Raw genomic sequence first — 22,412 nt, forward strand, 5'->3', positions numbered from 1 at the left:
CCACACTGCTTTGTTACTGGGGCTTTGAAAGGTGTTTTGAAGTTAGTTTACAAATGCATAATGCCTCTGGCTGTGTGTTCTTTTTGCTCCAAGTGGCCTTAACTGGTCAAGGTTTGAAGTATGAAGTCATTTTGCCATGTTTGGGGTAGTAAAAATGACTACCCCAAATGACTATGTGAATTCAAGGTCTGTTATGTGTTTCTGTATCCCCAGGACTCCAAAATCACTTCCTATAAAGCAAGGCTAGCACCTATGTTTCTTGGGGTCTGAGTTAGTGGGGACAAAGGTGACTGTGCCCAACTCTGCTATAAACAAAGTATAATATTGCAAATTATATTTATCATCTGTACTGGCTAGTTTTGTGTCAACTTGACACAGCTGAGTTATCACAGAGAAAGGAGCTTCAGTTGAGGAAATGCCTCCATGAGATCCAACTGTAAGGCGTTTTCTCAATTAGTGATCAAGGGGATAAGGCCCCTTGTGGGTGGGACCATCTCTGGGCTGGTAGTCTTGGGTTCTATAAGANAGCAGNCTGAGCAAGCCAGAGGAAGCCAGCCAGTAAAGAACATCCCTCCATGGCCTCTGCATCAGCTCCTGCTTCCTGACCTGTTTGAGTTCCAGTCCTAACTTCCTTGGTGATAAACAGCAGTATGGAAGTATAAGCCGAATAAACCCTTTCCTCCCCAACTTGCTTCTTGGTCATCATGTTTGTGCAGGAATAGAAACCCTGACTAAGACATCATCCCTTATTTAATACTGTGCTAGCATCAAACCTTAGAAAGGCTCCACTTCGAGGACAGTTAGGATTCGCTAAGCACTGACAAGAGAGAAAAACTCACAGCACACGCAGAGGTAGATTGAATCATTTCCTGAGGGTTATAGGAGCACTGGTGATCCTAGGAAAGCAAGAATTCATGCTGGGTGCACCTGCATGCATCAGAGGGAAACTGAGTCAGGCGTCAGGTGATGTGGAGAAATGCAATATGGAGCCACACTGGCAGCAGACACAGGAGTCTGTGAAGAGACACATCATCCTATGCTCTTGTGCTTGTCAAATTTCGCTTGATTGACTCTACACAGCTTTCAAAGCTCCCCTTTCCCCCTTAGAACTGAACAATGGCTTCTGTTTTCATACATCTCAGGCCCCTTGGTGAGAAACACATTACGGTGCCCCCCTAAGAATTCTCTTTGTAGTGTAGAAAATGTATCTTAGTGCGTTTGAAGTTTAGTTTCTATAATTGTAACAGACAATACAGGTTTTGCAGTCTTGTTCAACATGCATTTTTTTCAGAGCTCTAAGCTTGTTGCACCATATGTAAATAGTTTGGGCACAAAAAAAAAATTCATTACCTGTTCAGCATGAGAAACGTTATAACCAACTCTTGGATACAAACCAGAAACTTGGACTAGTTTGTTTGGAAAGAGCAAATTACAAGTTGCTTTCCCAGGCTTATATTTAAGGGTGCCATGACAACTTCTGTTGACTGCTGCCTGGGCTACAGATTTCACTAAGGATTTTGGGGCATTTGTTTTAAGCATGATTAATGTTTAATTAGTCTCTTCCAGTGTTTTACTCAGATTTGAAATACATCTTATCAGATAAGAATAAACTTTCTAAAATTTATTTTAGGTTTTGAAACTAACATGAACCTGAGTAGCCGGGATGAACCCAGTTCATCAGAAATGGCTTCAGAGACTCAAGACAGAAATGCCAACAACCATGGGACTCAACTCTCCAGTTCCCTGTCTAGTGATGTGACGGCTGAAAATGGAAATCCTGTCACCAATGGTGAGCCTCTCTAAATGCAAGAGCCAGCGGGCCAAAGTTTTAAGCCACATGCACTTTGGCGGAAGAGTGTATTTAACAGTTAAAAATGAAGTACCCTTGGGCTGGAGAGATGGCTCAGTTGTTAAGAGCACTGACTGCTCTTTCAGAGGTCCTGAGTTCAATTCCCAGCAACCACATGGTGGCTCACCACCATCTGTAATGAGATCTGATGCCCTCTTCTGGTATGTCTGAGGACCGCTACAGGGTGCTCATATACATAAAATAAGTAAATAACTCTCTAAAATGTAAAAAACAAAAACAATGAAGTAAGCTTAATAACTGGAGATAGAATGTAAGCTGCAAAGCTCTGCCTTGGACATCACTGTCAGCATCCTACTGCTCAGGCAGAAGAGAGTAACTCACTCTCGGTTTGATGACCTTTCGGAGGTTTGGTGGGATGCCGCTCTGCAGGAACCAGCAGAAGATGCCTCTTGTGCTGGGGAGAACATGAATGTTCAACCAACATTGTGGAATTAAGTGTTCTCACACAGCTAAGAATGTGAGAGGAAGTCATACTGAGGGGCTTCAGAGGGCAGACTGGCTTTAGGTTATCAGGTGACTATCACTTAGAAACCAGCTGGGATGCTTCATCTGAGTCCATGCAAACAGATGTTTTCCCTGATATGGATTTAGTAGTGACTGATGGGAAAATCCAGCTCTTCTTTCCTGAGAGTGCCCAGAAGAGCCCTATGAGGCATCTCTGCTTACTCTGAAAAAGGTGGTCAGGGAGCTAACAAAGGCTGAGCTGGGGACCAGAGGCCACAGTTCTCTTAATTGTTTCCTTTGCTTCCATGAAAGCCTGACTAAGGAGAGAAGAGTTTATGGCAGCTTATGGTTGGAGAAGATACAGCCCACCATGCCATGGAAGCCAATGGTAGTGGGAGGTGAGGTGGCTGGTTCCATTGTTATAGCAGCCAGGATGAGAGGGAGAGATGCCTGCTGGTCCTTGGCTGGCTTAATAATTTTTCCTTCTTATTTAGTTCAAGCTTCCAGAACAGAATGTCACCCACATTCAGGGTATGTCATCCTTCCTCTGTTAAACCTTAATAGAATCACCATCCTAAGTGATGCTATATCCATTCACGTTGATTGTCAAAAGCAACCATGACAGCCACACTAGCCCAGCAAGGCAGCCTGAGTCTTAGCCTCTCCTCCTGGGGACATTGGGAACACTGGGAAAGCCTAATTCTCTGAGAGCAGACTAAGCCTGGGATTCACTAAGGCCACCGAGGGGGTGGAACTGAGATGTACCCATCACAGAATCAGGTGTACTAGAACCAGGACCATGGGTTAGCTAAGGCTCCTCTGAATCTCCAAGCTGGACTGAGGCCATAACATCCTTAGGCTCCTGGGGAAAACCTATGTAAGTCTGTTCCAAAGGAAAATGAAAGGCCAGGCCGCTTAATATGATCACAAACCAAAAGACACAGCACACAGTGAAGACTTATAAGACCTATGAGCACAAAACTCAGATGGAAAAATCGGAGGCAGAACTGGCAGTCACAGTTTACTCATAAGAGCTTAAAAGGTCAGAGCAGAGAGACGCGTGCCTTAGAGGAAGTGGATAAAAGCAGAAATTCCATCTGAATGGGAACTGACTGTCCAACAGAAAATGGAACACACATCATAGCAAAGCCCATACAGGGTGATGTCGAATTTGACCAGCGAGTTGTCTAGGTGGGCAATAGGCAGGTAGTCTCTACAGAAAACCACATGGGATTGGAGGAAATGATGTGGGCATGGACCCAGCTCAGTGGGAAAGGTGGTGATTAACCATAGAAACACGTGCTCGTTTCCCAGCCCTTGTGAAAGCATCCAGGCATCGGCCCAACGTGGTTTGTTATAGAGCCCAGCAAACTCTTCCTGTATAACCCAGACATGAGCAGTGTCAATACAAGCACTGAGAACAGATGCTCCGTACACTTAATTCATAATCCATAAAGCTTAAAATAAATTTAGCACTCTCCAAACTAGTGAACAGATGTCTGTCTCATTAGCTATTGTCATGTGAGGAGTTACTCTCCCTTCTCCCAATTTTGAGAGTTAATACAACAAACAGGGATTATTTCGGATCTACTAAGGGTCTTCTAAAACATCCCAGTAAGGAGGTCTCAGGAGAGAGAAGACTGAGTCCCTCACCAGAAGCAGAGCCTGTCTTGGGGAGGACTTGAGCTTCCAGGGAGCACCCCATGTGCTTGACTTTACAGTAGTCACAGTCCTGCAGATCAAACAACAAATACATTAGAGAAGGAGGAAGCAAGGTAACTCTTTAACCAAATATTTCATCTGTTTTGTTTTAAAAAAATCATCAAAACATAAGTTACAACTTAGGAAATGATCGTAGGTAGATTCAATCAAGGTGACTCAAATCTCTCAAGGCAAATTGACTGGTGAAAGCTGATGAATTTTTACAAGCACCATGACTTCCTGGCCCATGGTACTTTCTCATCAATGCAGTTCCAGGACCCTGTGTGTTGGAGTCTCAATAAGCATGTGCCCATTGAAGAAACACTACTCCTTGCAAATGAACCACTCATTGCTAGGTAGACAGCCAGAAAAATCCAGTCCTGAGTGTTACAGAGCCGCTTCCACACATGTAGCCTGTGGCTTGCTTATTAGCACAGAACCTCGAGAGAAGAACAAGATTTTATTCAATTTTATTTCATTTTATCTTGTTAGTGGGGTTGGGGGATGGGGATACCACCTGTGTGAAAGTACCCAGGGAGGCCAGAAGATGACATCAGATACTCTGGAACACCATACCCTTTAGCAGAGTGTCATACTGCCCAGGTTCAAACTCCAAACCCGATGCAATAATATCCAAACATAGGACAAAGGTCCTTAACCTTTCACCTTCCAGTTTCCTCCTATTAAAGGGCGTGACGCAAGACTATGCCAGGACTTTTACAGGGAACCTAGTAGATGGGACTGACCCCAAAGTTAGTGTTCAGTCAACACTACCTATTCACAAGCTGTGAGCCTCTCAGTGTGGAACCTACGAACTCAACTAGGGTCCTCTGGAAGAGCAGCAAGTGTTTTAAACCACTGAGCCATCTCTCCAGCCCCAGGGGATCAATTTTGGTGAGAATTTATCATGTCCAGGGATCAGTCAATGTCCATTCTAAAGAAAGCACCAGAAGCAAGTAAATATTTAAAATAATTTAAAGTTCTGGACGAGGCAGAAATAGCACTATTTTCTAGGAAATGATTTCTTTGGAGTGCCAGGATCTGTGTGCTACCTCTGTTTCCCAGAAATAATTATGTTTGCTCATTTGCTGAAATACAGTTATGTGTGGCTAATTATAGCGATCACTTACTTTAATTGCATCCTTTCGCTGATGTGAACACAGACTTAGATACTTTTTTTTTTTTGTACTTAATTATTCCCTGGACTTGCGGTTATTTATCATTACATTCGAGAGCTGCCTTTGGTGTTAGGACGCTTCAGCTATATCAAACAAAAATATTGTCAAGATAAAGATGTTTATTTTGTGGCAAAGCAGAGAAATAAAAAAAGTTCGAACTAGGACATTCTACGGTCAGTATGATTTTCTCTCTCGCTGCTCAATGGATATGCATTTTATTGCTGAGCATCAGGAAAAATGGCAATTAAAGATGGAGTCATTACATTTGAGTTTACATTTATCTCTCGTCTGTTCATATGCATTATATTCACTCTCTGTGTGCAGTCTGGGATGTCTGCTCCAGGAGGAGCTGGATAAGGAGAAAGAACTCTTGCTGATCTCAGCATTGTTCCCTTTGTCTGGAGCTGAGGGACATCAGGACCAAGTCACACAGACCTGGGGTTAGCAGAGTGTGGCTTCTGCCACACATGCCTCAAGAGCTAGCATCTTGGGGTAGGTTTCCATCAACTACGTGATAACACACCTTCTCCAACTTTATTTCTGAAACTGGCCAGATCCCTTGGCACTCGCACTGTTGTCTGGGACTGGTTCTAGTCCCAAGAGCCAGAGTGAAGCATGCAAGCCTCCACTTCCCAGTTAAAGAGCATTGCAGTTGTGTGCACTGAGAGGCAGGGGGGCCTTTGCCGGGGAGGAGAGCTCCTGCCTTATCTGCCAAGCCCTGCTGCACTCTTTCTGGTCAGAGGCATTTTGAAGTCATACCGAGTCATCTCTAGTTTGGACTTTGTTTCATTAAATGTTCTTACTGGTGTTGGGAACTAGGGTTGAAAACAGGTCAACTGGGATTATGTTTTGCCATCATCCTTCCTGGGGCTTACGGCATCATCCTGCCCGTATGCAAAACCAAGACTGACATATTAGCACCTCAAACATGGGCATGATCTTTAAGCTTTCACTTATCAACTTGAAAAAGGAATGAGGCAAACTGCTCTGTCAGAACTTATATGGGGAATCTAATAGGCCAGCACTAGCCCAGGCAATGCTCAGTCTACAGTGCCCATTCACTCAGTCAGCAGTACCCATTCACTCAGTCAGTAGTACCCATTCACTCAGTCAACAGCACCCATTCACTCAGTCAAAACAGTGCTCATTCACTCAGTCAGTTGTACCCATTCACAAAATCTTGGAGCTTTTCTAAGTTTGCATGGAGGAGCCATGAGGGTTATGAGTGAAACAGACAAGGAGCATGTTGGTGAATTGAATTTCCTGGACCGTGCAGGCTGTAATCCTATAAATAGCCTAGAGCAACCCAGTTGTACACCCTGCCTGGTCCAAAGTGAGTAGAAACACATTGAACAAGACCAAAGCATGAACAACTCCAGAGATGAAGGGTGGACATAAGGTTTTGAGTCAAATTCTCTACACAAATCCAAAGATCCTGTAATGGTCTCTCCACCTTTTCTGCATTGAGAAGCAAAGGAAGTTGCTATAACCCACATGCATTTTCTTGGAATGCTTAGCGAATGTGAGCATGCTTATTGCCTACTGGTCATGTATGCCACTTCTTCTTAGTTTTCTATGTGTGTTCTATGTCCATTCCCCCCAAGCCCCCAAATCTTGATTGAAAGTCCTTTTTCTGTGTGTATGTTTAAAGATACTGAGACTTTTATTTTATGTACTTCAGTATTTTATGTTGTTCTTACATTTTTGCTTTAGTTTGTGATGTTTTAAGTATATATTCATTTTAGTGTTCATAATCAGAACTTTTAATATATGTTTCCTGCCATGCTTGGTGACTCTGGTGACATTTTTAGATAATTTGACTTAAAAAGGATATTATTTCTATGATGATCCCTAAACCTTGGGGGGAAGGGATGTGATATACATGTCCAATTTAGAGCTGGATACTCTATACTCTCTTAGTCTCTGTACCTTTATCGGTCGTGGGTCTCCATGATGATGACCATCTACTTCAAGAAGAACCATCTCTTTTGAGAGGCAAGCAATGATCTGCAGGCATAGCAATGAGTCCTTTAGAATTGTTTCAATGTTTTCTTAGCTGAAGACTGGCAGTAGGTTCTCCTCTAAGGCCTATGACCTGTCTAGACTATTACATAAAGACATAATATTGGAGGCAATAGGTAACCTCAGGAGACAGTGTATTCTGGACATCGTAGGGCAATTGCACACAGCATGCTGGAACAGCATGCACAGCCAGACAAAACCCCAGCATGTGGAGGGGAGGAGGGTGTAAAGTTCCATTCCAAGCTGAGGGGCTATTGCCATTTCATAGCTTCTGGGAAAGGGTTGTTGGTTTTATTTAATGGTGTGACTCCTTTTTTTATATGGACAGAGAAAGAGGGGGGGAGGGGAGGGGAGAGAGAGGGGGAGAGGGAAAGGGAGAGGGAGAGGGAAAGGGAGGAGAGGGAGAGGAAGGAGAGGGAAAGGGAAAAGAGGGAGAGGAAAAGGGGGAGGGGGAGAGGGGGAGGGGGAGAGGGAGAGGAATGAGACAGAGAGAGATGGGGGAGGGAAAGAATGAACACACATCACTCACATCACTCATGAAGCCATGAAATGGGCCACATAGGGGTGAGGCTGGATCTGAGAAGAGTTGGGAGAAGGGAGAATATGATCAAAACATATTATATAAAATTTTTAAATAATTAGTAAGATATTATTTTGTTGATACACATATGCACACACACACACAAACACACACACACACACACACACACATCCATACACATGCACACACATGCACACATGGGCAAATGCCTAACCTCCTTTACATTTCAAGATTCCTAGCTACCTGTCTTCTGTCTTGTGAGATTCTCTCAGAAATGAAATTCTCCCCCTTGTGCCACAACCTACAAAGATTTTCTCTGTCCCAGGTGTCCCCTGAGGGGCTCCTACACTACCCTTACTCAGAGGAGACCCCTCTGCTGTCAAGCTCCTCTGTTTATCCCCCTCTGTCCTCACCAGCCCCCACCTCTACAAATACATCCACCCTGGTCTGTACCCTCTGTTTCTCTCTGTTCAACCCTGCCACATCCCAGGTCCATCAGCCTTTTCACCCAGGATTTTCATAAAATGTTGTCATCTCTTCTTAGAAGTCTTCAGTGCCACCAATTGTCTGCAAAACATTGTTACATCCCCACAAAATGCTCTTAAAGCCCTCTCATATCTGGCTGGCCTTCACCTTCCAGTATATTCTCTGGTTCTCTGAGATGGACTTGGTATTTTATGGGCTGTTCCTTGGACATCCTGGTCTCTCTTGTCTGTGCTCTCAGCTGGGCCTGCAGTTCCCGGTCCGTGTCACTGTGAGATCCTTCCCAGGCTCCCCTGTCAGGAGGCTTTCTTCATGGTGAACACCTGCTTCTCTCAGAGCCCGCCCAGCCATACCTGCATTTTATGTTCCATACTTCCCATGTGGCTATGCCAACAATGGTATGAGATTGCTTCTTCTTGGTTACTTCATATCGAGTCAATGAATATGCTCACATCTGAGCCATATTCATGTACACAACCCACATTCTCTGCTGGGTGTGTGTCCACGCTCACTTGGGCAAACCACTCCGACCCATTTTCCACAGAGGCAGCCACACCTCTGAGTTGGCTGTCTTCAGGGGGATGTCAGCAAACTTCCTACAAGTGTCCTTTAACCATCTTCCAGGTGGGACTTCTTGCTTCTTCCTGCACGGAGGCCCTGTCTGTACTCTCCCCAGCCTTGAGTCCATTCTATTCTTTTCTAATTAAGTGCACCATGTTCAGAGAACGCTCACAACTATGTCTTCACTTTGCCCACTGACTCTCTGAGAAGCCTGCTTCGCCTCTGCCTTGGTTCTGGATCTGTGATGGGGTCTAAGCTGACTTCTCTTTTCGATCTCCAAAGTAAAGCTTCTAATTCACACATCATTATTTTTGAAAGATGGACCCCACTTCCTCTGCCTTTTATTGGGGATGGACTCACGTTGAAATACTTGGACCCAGCTGGTGGGGTGGTTTGGGGGGGGGGGCTTGCCACTGTAAAGCGCTGGAGCCTCCCTGGAGGAAGTGGATCCCTAGCATCAGGCTTTGGGGCTTCACAGCCTAGATTGACTTCCTCTTTAATCTGCTTCCTGGCTGAGGACTCAGTGTGACCAGTGAGCTTCCTCCACCTGCCGCCATGCCTTCCCCACCACGATGGACTGGACCACCCTAGGAATGAGAGCTGAACAAGTGCTTTATCTCTTAAGTTGCTTCTGCTGGTTATTTTATCACAGCAGCAGAAGTGACCAGGATGTCATTACAGAGTCCATGTTTGTCCTACTGTATACTTGGCCCTTTGTTTCCCTGTCCCCACCCCTGGTCTCTCACATCCTTTATCCAGGAGTCTTTCTACAGATGGTGTCTTGACATAGACCTGCAGAGTCCTGTGCACCTATCTAAGCTCTTGATTATGCCACACAGTTGGTTGATAGCACAACTATCACTACCTGTGTCCAATATGCCCTCTTTCTGTTCTGATGGTGATCATCATTGCTCACGATTAGGACCCAGTCTTTTCCACCGGACACCCTCAGTGGTGGGTGGGGCACTGTTTACCCACAGTCAGCCCTGTCCTGATACATTTGTAGCACTCTTTATGGGAAGATGGGAATAAATATCTATTTACCCCAGACAGAAAACTGAACCGATGACAGACCAAAGTAATACCACCAAAATCCAGCTTTAAAAACCAGTGAGTCTATTAGGGTTACCTATAGGAGCAGGTATAACTCACAGACATATGAACCTAGGAAAGCCATCAAAGCTGGAACCCTAGAGAGCTCTGCATAAGCTACAAAGCTTAACAGATTAGAGGGGCTCCTCTCTTCTGCACCCAGCAGTCCTTACTGCTTATATAACCTTGGAGACGAATGGCCTTGTGAATCTGGTCAGTTTCAGAGACTTCCTAGAACTAATGAGTTGTTGGCTTCTTGGGTCTTCACTAGTTTTTTTGTTTTGTTTTGTTTTGTTTTGTTTTGTTTTGTTTTGTTTTTTAACTTTCTGAGTCTTAAGGAGTTTCCCTCCAGGCTAGAATGTTTCATACAGGAGGAAATGGCTACGGGAAGCATTGACAGGACCTTTTCACACGGAGGCCTGTGTACGTTTACTAAGAAGGCAGACTGGCCCTCCTTATGCTGATTGGACACAGACCTCCCTGAGGAACTGGCACACTCCTGTAATTGGAAAAATGCACAGCTATTTCCTAATGATTTTTAATTTAGGAATCATGTATCTGTTTAATCAATTAAACTGTGCTGGTTAATTATGTTTCCAGAGGAGATGAGTAACTGCTTCAGTATTTAAAGTTCTCTGGGTTGAATTCAGTCCATGGGGCAGTTAGTTCTCCTTTTATCTGTTCATGTTTATTAATCAAGTCACTTGGGGCAGTACATGCTACCTCCATCATGGTGGCTCTCAATCATTGTAGGGGAACAGATCTGTCCCCAAGGTGCATTCAATAATGTCTAAAATCATTTTGATTGTCATGAGTCAGGGTGAATCCAGTGCGTAAAGACGAGAGATGCTACTGTTTATAATGCACAGGACAGGCTCAGAACAGAGAATTATACAGGCCAAATGCCAAGGGTCAGAGACAGGCCTCTGCTTGTGCTGAATAATGAAGAGCATCATCGCATGCCTCACAGGATATCTGTGCCCTTTGTGGGAGGGGTGTGTGTTTTTCCTGAAAGGCCATGTTTACTTGGTCCTTGGCTAAGAGCTGGTAGGTTGTAATTGGTCAGTTTTACCTTCCTAGCTGCCCAGCATCAACTCTGGTTTCCATGGCACCCAGGTGGGCTCCTGTGTCACATTTCTTCAGTCCCTGTTTTTCCTCTATTCTGCCCCAGCAGAGGAAATGCTAACGTTCATCAACATCCAGTTGGGAAACACTGTCAGTCTGCTTCTCTCTTCCTAGAAGTGCATTTTGAATTGTTTCTAGACTCTAGGAAAACGCCCCTCCTTCAGTCACTTCTGTACTGATCTGACCTGTTTGCAGTTTTCTCCCTGGCAGTATCTCTTTTCTTTTGCTTACTGAAACTACAGTAGCTTCAGCTATTCCCATCTAGCTGCAAAATTTAATATCTGCTATTGTCTAATGGTTTCGTGCACAGAATATGACAGTGTCTAATTAATATCTACATATGAACATTGTTTTTCCCTTTCGACAAGGAGATGCAAACTCACTACAGCTCTGTGTGTCGACTTCTACAGGTTTAGCTGAGGACGATGGGTGCTCAAGGCTGTGTCTGAGTGGCATGGGGACTTCATCATTTCAGAGAAATCGGGAGAGCCACACCACCCAGGTAAGGACACCCTATCCTCCCCACACAGCAATGAGTGTAGTTAAACCATGGCAGACAGCCACTGAGTCCTGTTGATGGGTCTCCTTCCTGGACTGAGAACTCAGGTAGTTCTCACTGCTGTCTGTGTGCTTTGTCTGAACATCTCTCTCTCTCTCTTCTCCATCTCAGCTGGCTCCAGTTTTCTGCTTGTTTTGGAAAAAGAAAAATGCCCCTGAACAGCTAAAAGCAAGCATTTTTTTTTTACGTAGCGTATTGTAGACATCATTTTGCTGTGGTTCTTTAAAATCACTAGCTGCTGGTGGTGATGGTATAAAACCTGCTGACAGTGGTGGTGTTTTCTGCATTTGACTTGGGGTAAAGTAGAAGGCTATGGGGACAAAGACTTGGAAGTGTACTGTGTGTGGGGCTTCCAATGTCTCTGTTAATTGTACAAGCATGAAATCTAGGACCCAGGGAAAAGATGGATATTGTAGCACGTGTTTAAACTTCATTGAAGGAGAAACAGAGATGGGCAAATGGCTGTCACTGGCCGGCTAGCCAGCTTAGCCTTCCCAGTGAGTTTTAGGCCACTGTCTCAAAAAATGAATTCAGTATCTCCCGAGGAACAACACTGAAGATTGACCTCTAGCCTCTACATGCATGCACACAGACATGCATGTGCATCTGCACACACATGTGCCTGTGTACACCTTTGCATGCATATGCATACACTCATAAGCACATGAACCCATACACACACACACACACAAGTACATGCATGATACCATTTACTGTGAGAATATGGTTAAATTAAAAAGCTTTGTGTGTTTGTCAGGATTACATGTTCATGCACACCTTTTTTAACCTTAGATATTACACCAAAATAAAGATTATTTGGGAGAAAATAATACCCTGGTGGTTTTAGAATGCAAAGGAATGCAGGACGAAGCCATCTTGTGGCCCTAAGGTTAGCGTTCAGGGACATATTTGATGCCACGTAGGCGCAGCCGCATTATGAGCTGAGATCTTTCTAAGTAACACTGATGAGGTGGCGTGAAAAAAATCAATAATTTTAATCTTAAAAATAAATCTCTACAGTAGGCAATCTGCGGAAATCACTTGTGCTGATCTATAGGTGCCGCAGTGGAAAGGCAATGCTGATTGGTAGGGATAATAAATTGTCTTAATCCTGCTTGTGTTCCTGAGAGATGTGTCTGCTTTGCTTTGCAAGCCTTACAGATGCCCAGCATGTGGCCATTCCAACCTCTCTGCCCTGAACAGGGGCTGCCTGTGTCAGAGTTGAGTCCTCTGTAATTCCTAGAATGAGAACCTGCCTATCCTCTCTCAGCCACTGCGCTGTGCTTCTGGAGCAAGGAGCAGACTGGAAGTAGGTTTGTGAACTGTGGGCTCTGGATCTTCCTGCCCATTCATGGGTTTAGCTAAAAGACAGAGAACCTTGGGGGAAGTTTGGGGAATTATTCTCATCTCCTATTTCCAAAGAGGCTTTTGCGACTATGAACCCTTCCCCTGGAAGAAGTACCCAGTCACCTCACCCTGTTTCCCCCAAGCATGGCAATCCATGCTCCTTCGCTGTCGTGCTGACTGGGGGCACTCAAATGTACAGCAGATTCCTTACTGCCGAGAAGCTGTGAGTTATGGGACATTGTGGTTTAACTGCCACACGTCCCCAGGATTTATCTCCTCTCTGACATTTATAGAGGAAGTACAGACACAGTCAGGCATGTCGCCTTTTAGATTTTCTGCCAGAACAATTCCACAGGAACTGCATAAAACCAGTGCTGAACAGCAGTGGGATTAAAGGGAACCGACAAATGAATCCCAGTCTGTGCTTTTGTAATTAGTGTCACCGGGCACTTCAATGACACCCGTTTAATAAAGATAAAATGTGGTATGAAGAAGACAGAGAGTTGATCATTTAGCAAGGGTCAGATGGCAAGTTCGCTGAGTTCATGGGCAAGTTAAAACCACATAGCCTGCTTCTAAGGAGTTAAATGTAAGCTGCTAAGGGGGAGGCTGGGCCTTACCTCATTCTCCGTGTGCTTGAACTTATGTGGAAGACCACAGTGGACACTCCTGGTCTTGTTTGGTTGGTTCTGGTCTCCCTCTACCATCCCTCAGCTACTTTGATGAATCAAAAGAAGACACTGGCTCTCTCCTTTCACTGTTTCCACAGCAAGATACACGCATGTGGTATTGAGTCATGGTTTGCCTTAGAGACAAGGCAAGAAACCTAAAATGCAAGGCATGAAAAGCCCCTCCATGTGTGCTCATTGGTTGGTGATTTAGTCCCTCGGAGCTCTGGGGAGTCTGTTTGGTTGATATTGTTGGTCTTCCTATGGGTTTGCAAACCCCTTCAGCTCCTCCAGTCCTTCCCCTAACTCCTCCATTGGGGTTCCCGTACTCAGACCGATGGTTGGCTGCCAACATCCATCTCTGTATTGTTCAGGCTCTGGCAGAACCTCTCAGGGGACAGCTATACCAGGCTCCTGTTAGCAAGGGCTTCTCTGTGTGGGTGGGTGGAGGAGCTCCCTCATAGAAGCAGGAGGGAGGGAGGATGTGTGTGCACGTGTGTGTGTGTGTGTGTGTGCACGTGTGTGTTTGTGGAGAGGAAACCAGGAACGGGAATAACATTTGAAATGTAAATAAATAAAATAGCCAATAAAAACTAAAAGAAAAAAGAAAAGCACAGCCCCTTTTGAGGACTTCCGGAATGCAGCAGAGGGATGTTAGAAGTCTGCTGTCTACCAGTCCAACTTTTCTTCAGATTTGCTGACCTTCTGTTTTCCCAAATAGCTGAACCCACTGGTGAAGTCCAGAGTTCATTCCTTCTGACTGACACTGAATACATTGTTACTAGCCATAAAATCCATTTGTTTTCAAATGTGTCTTCTCTATACCAGGCTTACAGTCTCCAAGATTATTCTTTTTGGTGCCCAGTGTTGAATCCTGTGCATTGCAGGAAAGCATGTATTTTATAGCCAATCCTCACCTCAGTGCTTCCCAGGGCATGTGTGTGTGCGTGGGCATGTGCATGTGTGTGTGTGTGTACATGTGTGTGCGTGTCTGTGTGCATGTGTGTGTTTGCGAGAGTGTGTGTGTGTGTGCACTCACGCACGCACATGAATGTGGAGGTCAGAAAATAGCTTAAAGCTGTCATACCTTGGATGCCATCCACCTCGGTATTAGGCCAGCCAGTGACCTTGTCTCTGCCTCCTCAGAAATCTGAATACAGTACCTGAGTATCTGGTTAAGTACCACTGTGCCCAGTGCTTTCTTGTGGTTCTAGGGGATTTGAACTCAGATCCCTGCTTCTGCTTGTCAGGGAAATGCTTCTGGACTATTTCCCTAGACATATACCTGTTCTTACTACAGACTTACAACCGTATCTGCCCAGACTGAGCCTCCACTTAACGGACAGTACTTGTTCTTTTCCTCAAGATAAATAATACATTATGCTTCACTGTGGGTTTTTATTAACTTGCAAAATGCGGTGCCTTTACATGTAAACAATGAAAGCTCAAGTCTCAATTAGAATAGTTGAAGATCACAGAAACTGGCGCTGCAGGCATTTATAGTCCTGTTGAGGCCCTGCGTGTTGGTGCGTTTGCTGGTGTGCCAGTGTGTGCTGTCAGGAGTCGCAGTAGAATATTTGCATAGTCCTAGGCATGAATAACACCAGCCATAAATTACTCCAGAATGCCACACACTGGTTCTTGGAGGATCTTGCAGATGCAAAGATAGAAGGAATTGTTTAGGTTAGAGAGGCATTATTTGGGAATTAGACAGTATTTACAGGAACAAAAGCATATTTATCTATGTACATTTTATGAGATTTGAATAATTTTCTTTAATGTCTGTGCTGCTTGGCATGATTTGGTCTCTTAGAGGTTCAAGCTGTGGAGAAAGACTCTGCAGTGTGTTCAATACTGGTAGCTCCAACTCAGAATATTTCCCTCTCCCTCTCTCCCTCCTCCTCTTCCCGACTGACCCTCCTTGCCTTCCTCCATCTCTCTCCTCTCTCCTCCCACTCCCATAGCCTCTCCTCCCCCTAAGCATCCTCCTCCCCACTGCCAGGTTGCCCATTGCTGAACCAGAGGGCTAGATCCTGTCACAAGAAGCCAGCAGACAAGGAGCACAGCCTAGAGGTGTGTGGAGAGAATGGTAATAGTGGAAACAAACTTCCCCAGGAATCTGCTGAGCACCTTGCTGTGGCACTCCCTACACACTGATAAAGTGTCCACACTGCACACTGCTAGAGGAATGCTTCTCTTTTTCCTTCTAGCATGTCTTACTTGCATTCACCTGCTTGCTTTGCAGCAACAACTCTGCCATAGTCTTTAGCCCCGCCCCCCACCCCCATACCCTCCCCCTCCCCTGCAGTTACACTGTGTCCTTCCTTGTCTTTTCATGGCAGACTCTCACACACCTGGCCAAACTCTACAGAACCTTTCCTTTAATATTTCAAAGAATGACAAGGTCACGGTGAGCATTGGCCATACCCAAATGCCCATCATAAGAGATCACTGATGGCCTTTGATAAATGCATTGCAGGCCGGCTTCCACAACCTTCATAAATACCTTGTCCACCCCTGATACAGCCGCTGGTGGAATACCAGACTGGGATCAATAGAAAATCGACCTAACCCAAGGAGCAAATTGTTACGTGGTTTGTTTTACTGAACCATCAAAGAAACCTCTTTGTAATGTCATACATCAACAAAATTAAGAATAGCAGGCACTAAATAAATTCAGTGTTTGCTTTCTATATTCATTATATTTGTGGTATGGACTACTGGAAATTATTCTAACACAGAATTGAAACAAACTGTCAGGTGAAATAAAGATAAGTAGGTCTGTTTGGTTTAAGCATTAGGATGCCTCTAAAGCCCATGGCATAGACTAGAAACTAGATAATTCTTACAAAAGAGCTGCTGACCTGTCTGTCTTCGTCACCTCTTCCTCTGTCTGTCTATCATCTATGTTTCTTTCTGTATGTTTACCGTCAGTCTTCTTATCATCATCTATCTGTCCATCTGCCAGATAAATGTGTTTACTTATCTGAGCTTCAATCGGAGGGATACACGGATAGACCTTCCCACACCCCAGCACTCAGGGAATCAGTATTCCACACTCATGGCTTACATGTTGTGTGTGAGAAATGAAGGCAGTAAATTATGTTGATGGTGAGAGTGAAATGTCAGGGCTTTCCTCAGGGGGCAGGCTATGACCTGCTTAGATAAAGAGACCTTTGAAACAAACAAAAAGTGCATCTTGTGTTTTGTATTTCTGTGTTGTTCTCCCCGTGTGACCTGAATATGATAATGTGCGTAGTAGTTTATGTTTAAGATTACCAGTGAGGTGACTTCAGGTGTAAAAATGTTACAGGGATGAGAAATCACATGTGAAAAGGAAAACAGACCTGCCTATACATGGCCTATATATACATATAGCCACATCAATCAATCAAGACAGCCATGCATGTCTATACATGGCCTCTCTATATATATGTCTATACAGCCTCACCCTAACCATCCTTTCCTTGATGAGAATAAGTGGGTAGCCACACACTTGGATAAGGAACAGTGATGTCACTGAGAACATGTGTGTGTTAGTACGCAAATCCTAGCGAACATGATTATAGAAGTTTATCAAAACATCTAACTCAAAGGAAAGAAAACACAACTAGATAAGACTTGCAGAACTGTTAGCATGCAGGCATAGAACAATAGTTTTTTAGACTCTTCAAGGACGGTAGGTGTGACTTGGTGATCCAGCATGATGTCTGGGGTGTTAGAAGGCTCATCAGACACTTGGAGTGATCCTAGCATGAACTGATAGGAATCTTCTGTATTTTGTAGGAGAGTTGATTGAATCCAAAAGACCCCTTATCTTGTTGGAATTTGAAAAAAACTCAATGTGTGTGTGTAGGGTGTGTGTGTGCGTGTGTGTATATGTAGTGTGTGTGGTATATGTTTGTGTATAGGTGGTATGTGTATATGTGTTTGTATGCGTATATGTGTGTGTGTGTGTGTGTGTGAGTGTGTGCATGTGCCTGTGTGGTACGTGTATGTATGTATATGTGTGTGTGGATTATGGAGTATGTATCGAGGTATGGGTATGTATGTGTGTGCATGCAGGTGTACCTATCATCTAGGTGTGTATACTGAGAGGCCAGAGATCACCTTGGTGTCTTTCCATATAGAGCTGCACATTTTTTGTTGTTTGTTTGCTTTGGTAAAGATGTCTCTCTCTGAACCTACAGTTTTTGTTTTTTTGGGTTTTTTTTATTTGTTTGTTTGTTTTTTGGGTTTTTTTTGTTTTGTTTTGTTTTGGTTTTTTTTGGCTAGACTGCATGACCAGCGTTTCCCCTGAACCCACTTGTCTTTATCTGTCAGTTGTGAAGTTACAGACATGCCTGGTTTTTACAGGGCTGTTTGGGATCTGAACTCAGATACAGCAAGGGCTTTACCCACTAACTATATCCTCAGTCCCATGGTTTCTTATATCAAATTTTATTTCGTTGATGTTTTATGTGCATTGGTGTTTTGCCTGCATGTATGCAAATGTCTACACTGCAGTTAGAGAGTTCTGAGTCACCATGTGGGTGCTGCACTGTGAACCCGGCTCCTTTGGAAGAACAGCCAGTGCCCTTAACCACTAAGCCATCTCTCCAGCCCCCTAGTTATGATTGTTTTAATTTCTTTCATTATGGGATATTATGAACTTGTTTTGTTTAAAGCACCGTGGTTGGTTAAAACACACGAATCTTTGATGAATCTTGCTGTATTAGCATTTGAGCTATGTTTTTAGAGAATCAATACTGAAGTTCTTGATTGCATCCCTCCTGCCAGACCAGAAGTGACTCATCACTCTGAAGTCAGCAGAGCCGCATCTGCAGTTGCACTTTGCCAAGTAAATCCATAAATCATACGGTCCCCATAAGATAGCAGCTGACACTGAGCATGCTTTCAGTGTAAATAAATACATCACTCCTACAGATATTCTGCGACTGTTTTTGTCTGGTTTGATTGACTGATGGATTGATTGATGTGGCTGCAATATTTTGTCTCATTTTGATATGTTACTGTCTTTTTGATATATCAGCCTGAGTGTCCGCTGTAGGTTCAGTGAGGAAGCATTGGAGTTGAGATGTTCACTCTCACCCATGGAACCAGTGAGGACAATCACAACCAGGCCTTTGCAATTATCAGTCCAACATGGCTTTTAGCTCTCCCCAGCAACCTCAGAGGACATAAGCTGAAGGGGACAAGAAGGGCCCAGGGACACAGCTCTGTCCTTGCCCTAAGGTCAGTCTCACTGCCTGGCCACCAGGGATGTCACCATGAAAAAAAATCCCACCTGCCCTCATCTCTGCCCTCCAGATGTGCACAGCTGCTGCTATTGTCTGGGTATGTTGTGCCCTGGCCCTCAGTTCACCAAAGATGCAGGGAGATGGTGGCATTCAGTGGCCAGAAACTACCACATTTTAGGTGTGAGCCAGTTTGTTCAACTTCGGCTTCTTCTCAAATCCAGGAAATCTCAGTGAATACAGTCACGGAACTCCTGAGAGTGAATCCAGTCACAAAACTCCTGAGGTCGTGTCCATGATTTGCTAACTTGGTATGGAAAACTACAAAAAGCACAGCCCGTGTCTTTGCTCTTACCAACCGTGCTGGTGCTGAGATGTACACCTGGGATATGCCTTTCATTCTTTACAAGGGAGAGTCGGCTGGCTGGGGCTCCCAAGAAGTAGAGGGCTAAGGTTGGTTCTGAACAGGGGTGCTCCCGACTGTGGACGCATCTAAAAGTGTTCTCCACTGGCAAACGCTTTGTTTGGTGATGCTATTCTTGCGATTGATAAGTGTGACTTGAGTCAGGTTGCCGCCTCCTTTGATGTTTGCCTGGTTGGTTTTATTTCCGTGGACACTCACAGCTGCACATCCAGCTCTGTTCTTTTCCTGTTTCCTAACAGGTCTGTGTCTTTCTCCATCATACAGATTTTAGAAATTCTTTACATATTCTGGATAATGCTGCTTTTCAGTTTCATGTGTGGACAGCATTTTTGCTTGCTCTGTATTCCTAGCCAGTTGATCATTAATGGGTTTCCTAATGGCTACCCACTGGTTATCTGTTGCTTATCAGTTGGCTAGCTACTGTTCTCGTTAAAAACAAAAAACAGCTTTTGATATTCCTAATAAAACAGGGTCCTCAATTTCCCTCTGAGCTGCCTGCTTCATCATGTGACTTTCCATAGGTTCTGCTTACATCTTTGTTCAGCTAAAAATATTCTCTAATTCCTCTTGGGACTTTCTCTCTGGCCAATGTACATTTTCCCAATGTTCAGAGATGTCCTGTTAACTGTTACTGATTTCTGGTTGGTCTGTCTGGCTCTGAGGATGTACCTTATAATTTCTCTGTTCCCTTAAATGTTTGAGTTTTGTCCTCCCTCCCAGGGTATGGCCTGTATTGGTGAAACTTATGGGTGTTCTGGAAGAAGGAGTATGCTCTACTGTCACTCAACAGAACATCCTGGGAATAGCAGTCAGATCCAGCCACCAATAGAGCTCAGCTCTTACTTCTTGCTCATTTTCTGTCTGCTATTGAACAAAAAGCACCTAGCCCCAGTTCTGATTGCAGCAAGTCTACCCCACCTTTGTTTCCTTGGCTCTGCCTACCCTGCTGTCAGGTCTAGTTTTCGCCATGTGAGGTCAGCATGATATCCCTTTTCCTTTCTCTCAGGATCCTTCCTTCTTGTGAGGTCCTCTTGTCTGGAGCTGGCCAGCTGCTCCATCACTCTTTCCATCCTCGCCTTGAAGGCAGAGCTTTTTATCCTGTGAATTTTCTAAACAATCTCAACAGGTCCCCAGTCTATACAAGTCACACCCTCAAGGTACAGTTAAGGGTGTGCTAGGGATTCTGAGGGCTAAGAAAACACCATTCCAACCCTTGCAACTCTCACCGTCCGGTAAAACACCCATCCCATGACTCAGAATGCATCTGCTTCTCTGTCTAACACAGCTGTGTTGCCCGTGGTGTTGTTAGGGGTCTTATTTGTTTTTCTACAACCAAACAATCTTCTGACAGGCCATCCACACTTCCTGAGGTCACTAATATGGCTGACCTCAGGAGAATCCATTTTGTTGTGTGTTTCCTAGTCTGACTGTTTGTGTGTTTTAATTTGCCTCATTTTGCTGGTTCCCTACAGTGATTTCTTTTAGGTTATTTGAAATGCCCTCCAATGTCCACATATATGATTTATTTATTTATAATATATGATATATATAAATAATATTTTCCTGACTAGAAATACAGAACAAGCAAAATGTTGTCCACACATGAAACCAAAAGGCAGCACTATCCAGAATGCATAAAGCATTTCTATAATTTGTATGATGAAGAGAGACACCAAGTTATCAGAAAACAGGAAAATTTAATATACAATATAATATATTACTATATATTATATATTCTCAGGGCTGTAAAACTTTTTATATGATATATAATTATATATGTAGTAATTATATATAATATATTATATTGTAATATATCATATATGATATTACATATGCTATATGATGTATGATATATGATGTATGATATATTTTTATATATTCTGGTACCTTAACTACATATCCTTGGAAGTGCTTTTGTGGTTGCCTGTTGACTGTAATAGACATGTACCAAGTTTTTGTCTATTAGGGCCAATCATAGTGCCTCTTCTTCACTCCACAACTGACCCTTACTTCATAGTTGGCCCATGTCCATCTGCTTGCATGGAAACTTTCTAGGCAATATTGCTTTCAAAAGACGTTGCCTCAGTTTGCTTTCTGTCATAAATGTACCACCACCAAAAACAACTCGGCGAGGAAAGGGTTTACTTGTCTTATGCATCCATCACAGTCGATCAGCGATAGATCAGCGAGGAAAGGCAGAGCAGGAACCGAAGACAGAAACTGAAGCAGAGCAGACCTTGGGGGAACAGGGTGCTGGCTGGCATTCCATGGCTCACTTGGTCTGGCTAGCTCCCCATGGCTCACTCAGACCATGGAGGAACAGAGGTGCCACTGACTGACTGGCACCCTGTGGCTCACTCCGCCTGTTTTCTCATACAATTCAGGACCACCAACCATCCCAGGTGTGGCCCCTCTCACATCAGTCCCGAGTCAAAGAAATGACCCACGGTCTTCATTCTTCTTGAGTTTCATGTGTTTCACAAATTGTATCCTATATCTTGGGTATTCTAGGTTTCTGGACTAATATCCACTTATCAGTGAGTACATATCATGTGAGTTCTTTTGTGACTGGGTTACCTCACTCAGGATGATACCCTCCAGGTCCATCCATTTGCCTTGGAATTTCATAAATTCATTGTTTTTAATAGCTGAGTAGTACTCCATTGTGTAAATGGACCACATTTTCTGTATCCATTCCTCTGTTGAGGGGCATCTGGGTTCTTTCCAGCTTCTTTGGCTTTAGTGCTCCACAGTTTTCTCCCCCTCTGAAATTTAGACGCTTGTTTGCTTTCCTGACTCTGCCGGTTTTGCTTTTTCTTCTGTGTGCTTTGGAATCCTGGATAGGGTGTCTGTAGCGGGTTTTCCACGACCTGACCCTCCTTACGCATCTACCCATGGAAGTCTGTTAATAGACTGAGGGTGATTAGCCCTTACCTTCAGGGTCTCCGTTTTGGTGTTGTTTTGCTCAAGAAAAATCTTTTTAATATAAAAACATTGAAAATAATTTCTCTTGTTTTCTGCAAAGATGATGTTCTCTTATGCTTTTTGCATGTAGGAACCTAGCTAACCTCTCTGGCTGTGAATGAGTCTAGAGTCGGGTTGGTGGTGGTATTTTTCATTTTTCTGATCAGAAAACAGTTGTTCTCTCTGTTTTCAGCCT

The 22,412-nt window shown here is 44.0% G+C and overlaps 1 protein-coding gene across 3 annotated transcripts in view; it reads left to right on the plus strand.

Annotated features, from left to right (window-relative positions):
- The window catches only part of Myo16 (myosin XVI), a 479,021-nt gene that overhangs the window by 438,049 nt on the left and 18,560 nt on the right, over window positions 1-22,412 (plus strand). For 2 of the 3 annotated variants that reach the window (XM_021170663.2, XM_029481007.1), the window contains exons 33-34: window positions 1,631-1,789; window positions 11,428-11,519. In XM_021170663.2, coding sequence (XP_021026322.1) covers window positions 1,631-1,789; window positions 11,428-11,519 — 251 coding nt within the window. Of the gene's footprint in view, window positions 1-1,630; window positions 1,790-11,427; window positions 11,520-15,593; window positions 15,620-22,412 lie in introns of those variants that run through there. The other variant, XM_029481008.1, reaches the window with a different exon arrangement.

The sequence above is a fragment of the Mus caroli genome, chromosome 8 (genome assembly GCF_900094665.2).
Source record: "Mus caroli chromosome 8, CAROLI_EIJ_v1.1, whole genome shotgun sequence".
NCBI classification, from domain to species: Eukaryota; Metazoa; Chordata; class Mammalia; order Rodentia; family Muridae; genus Mus; species Mus caroli.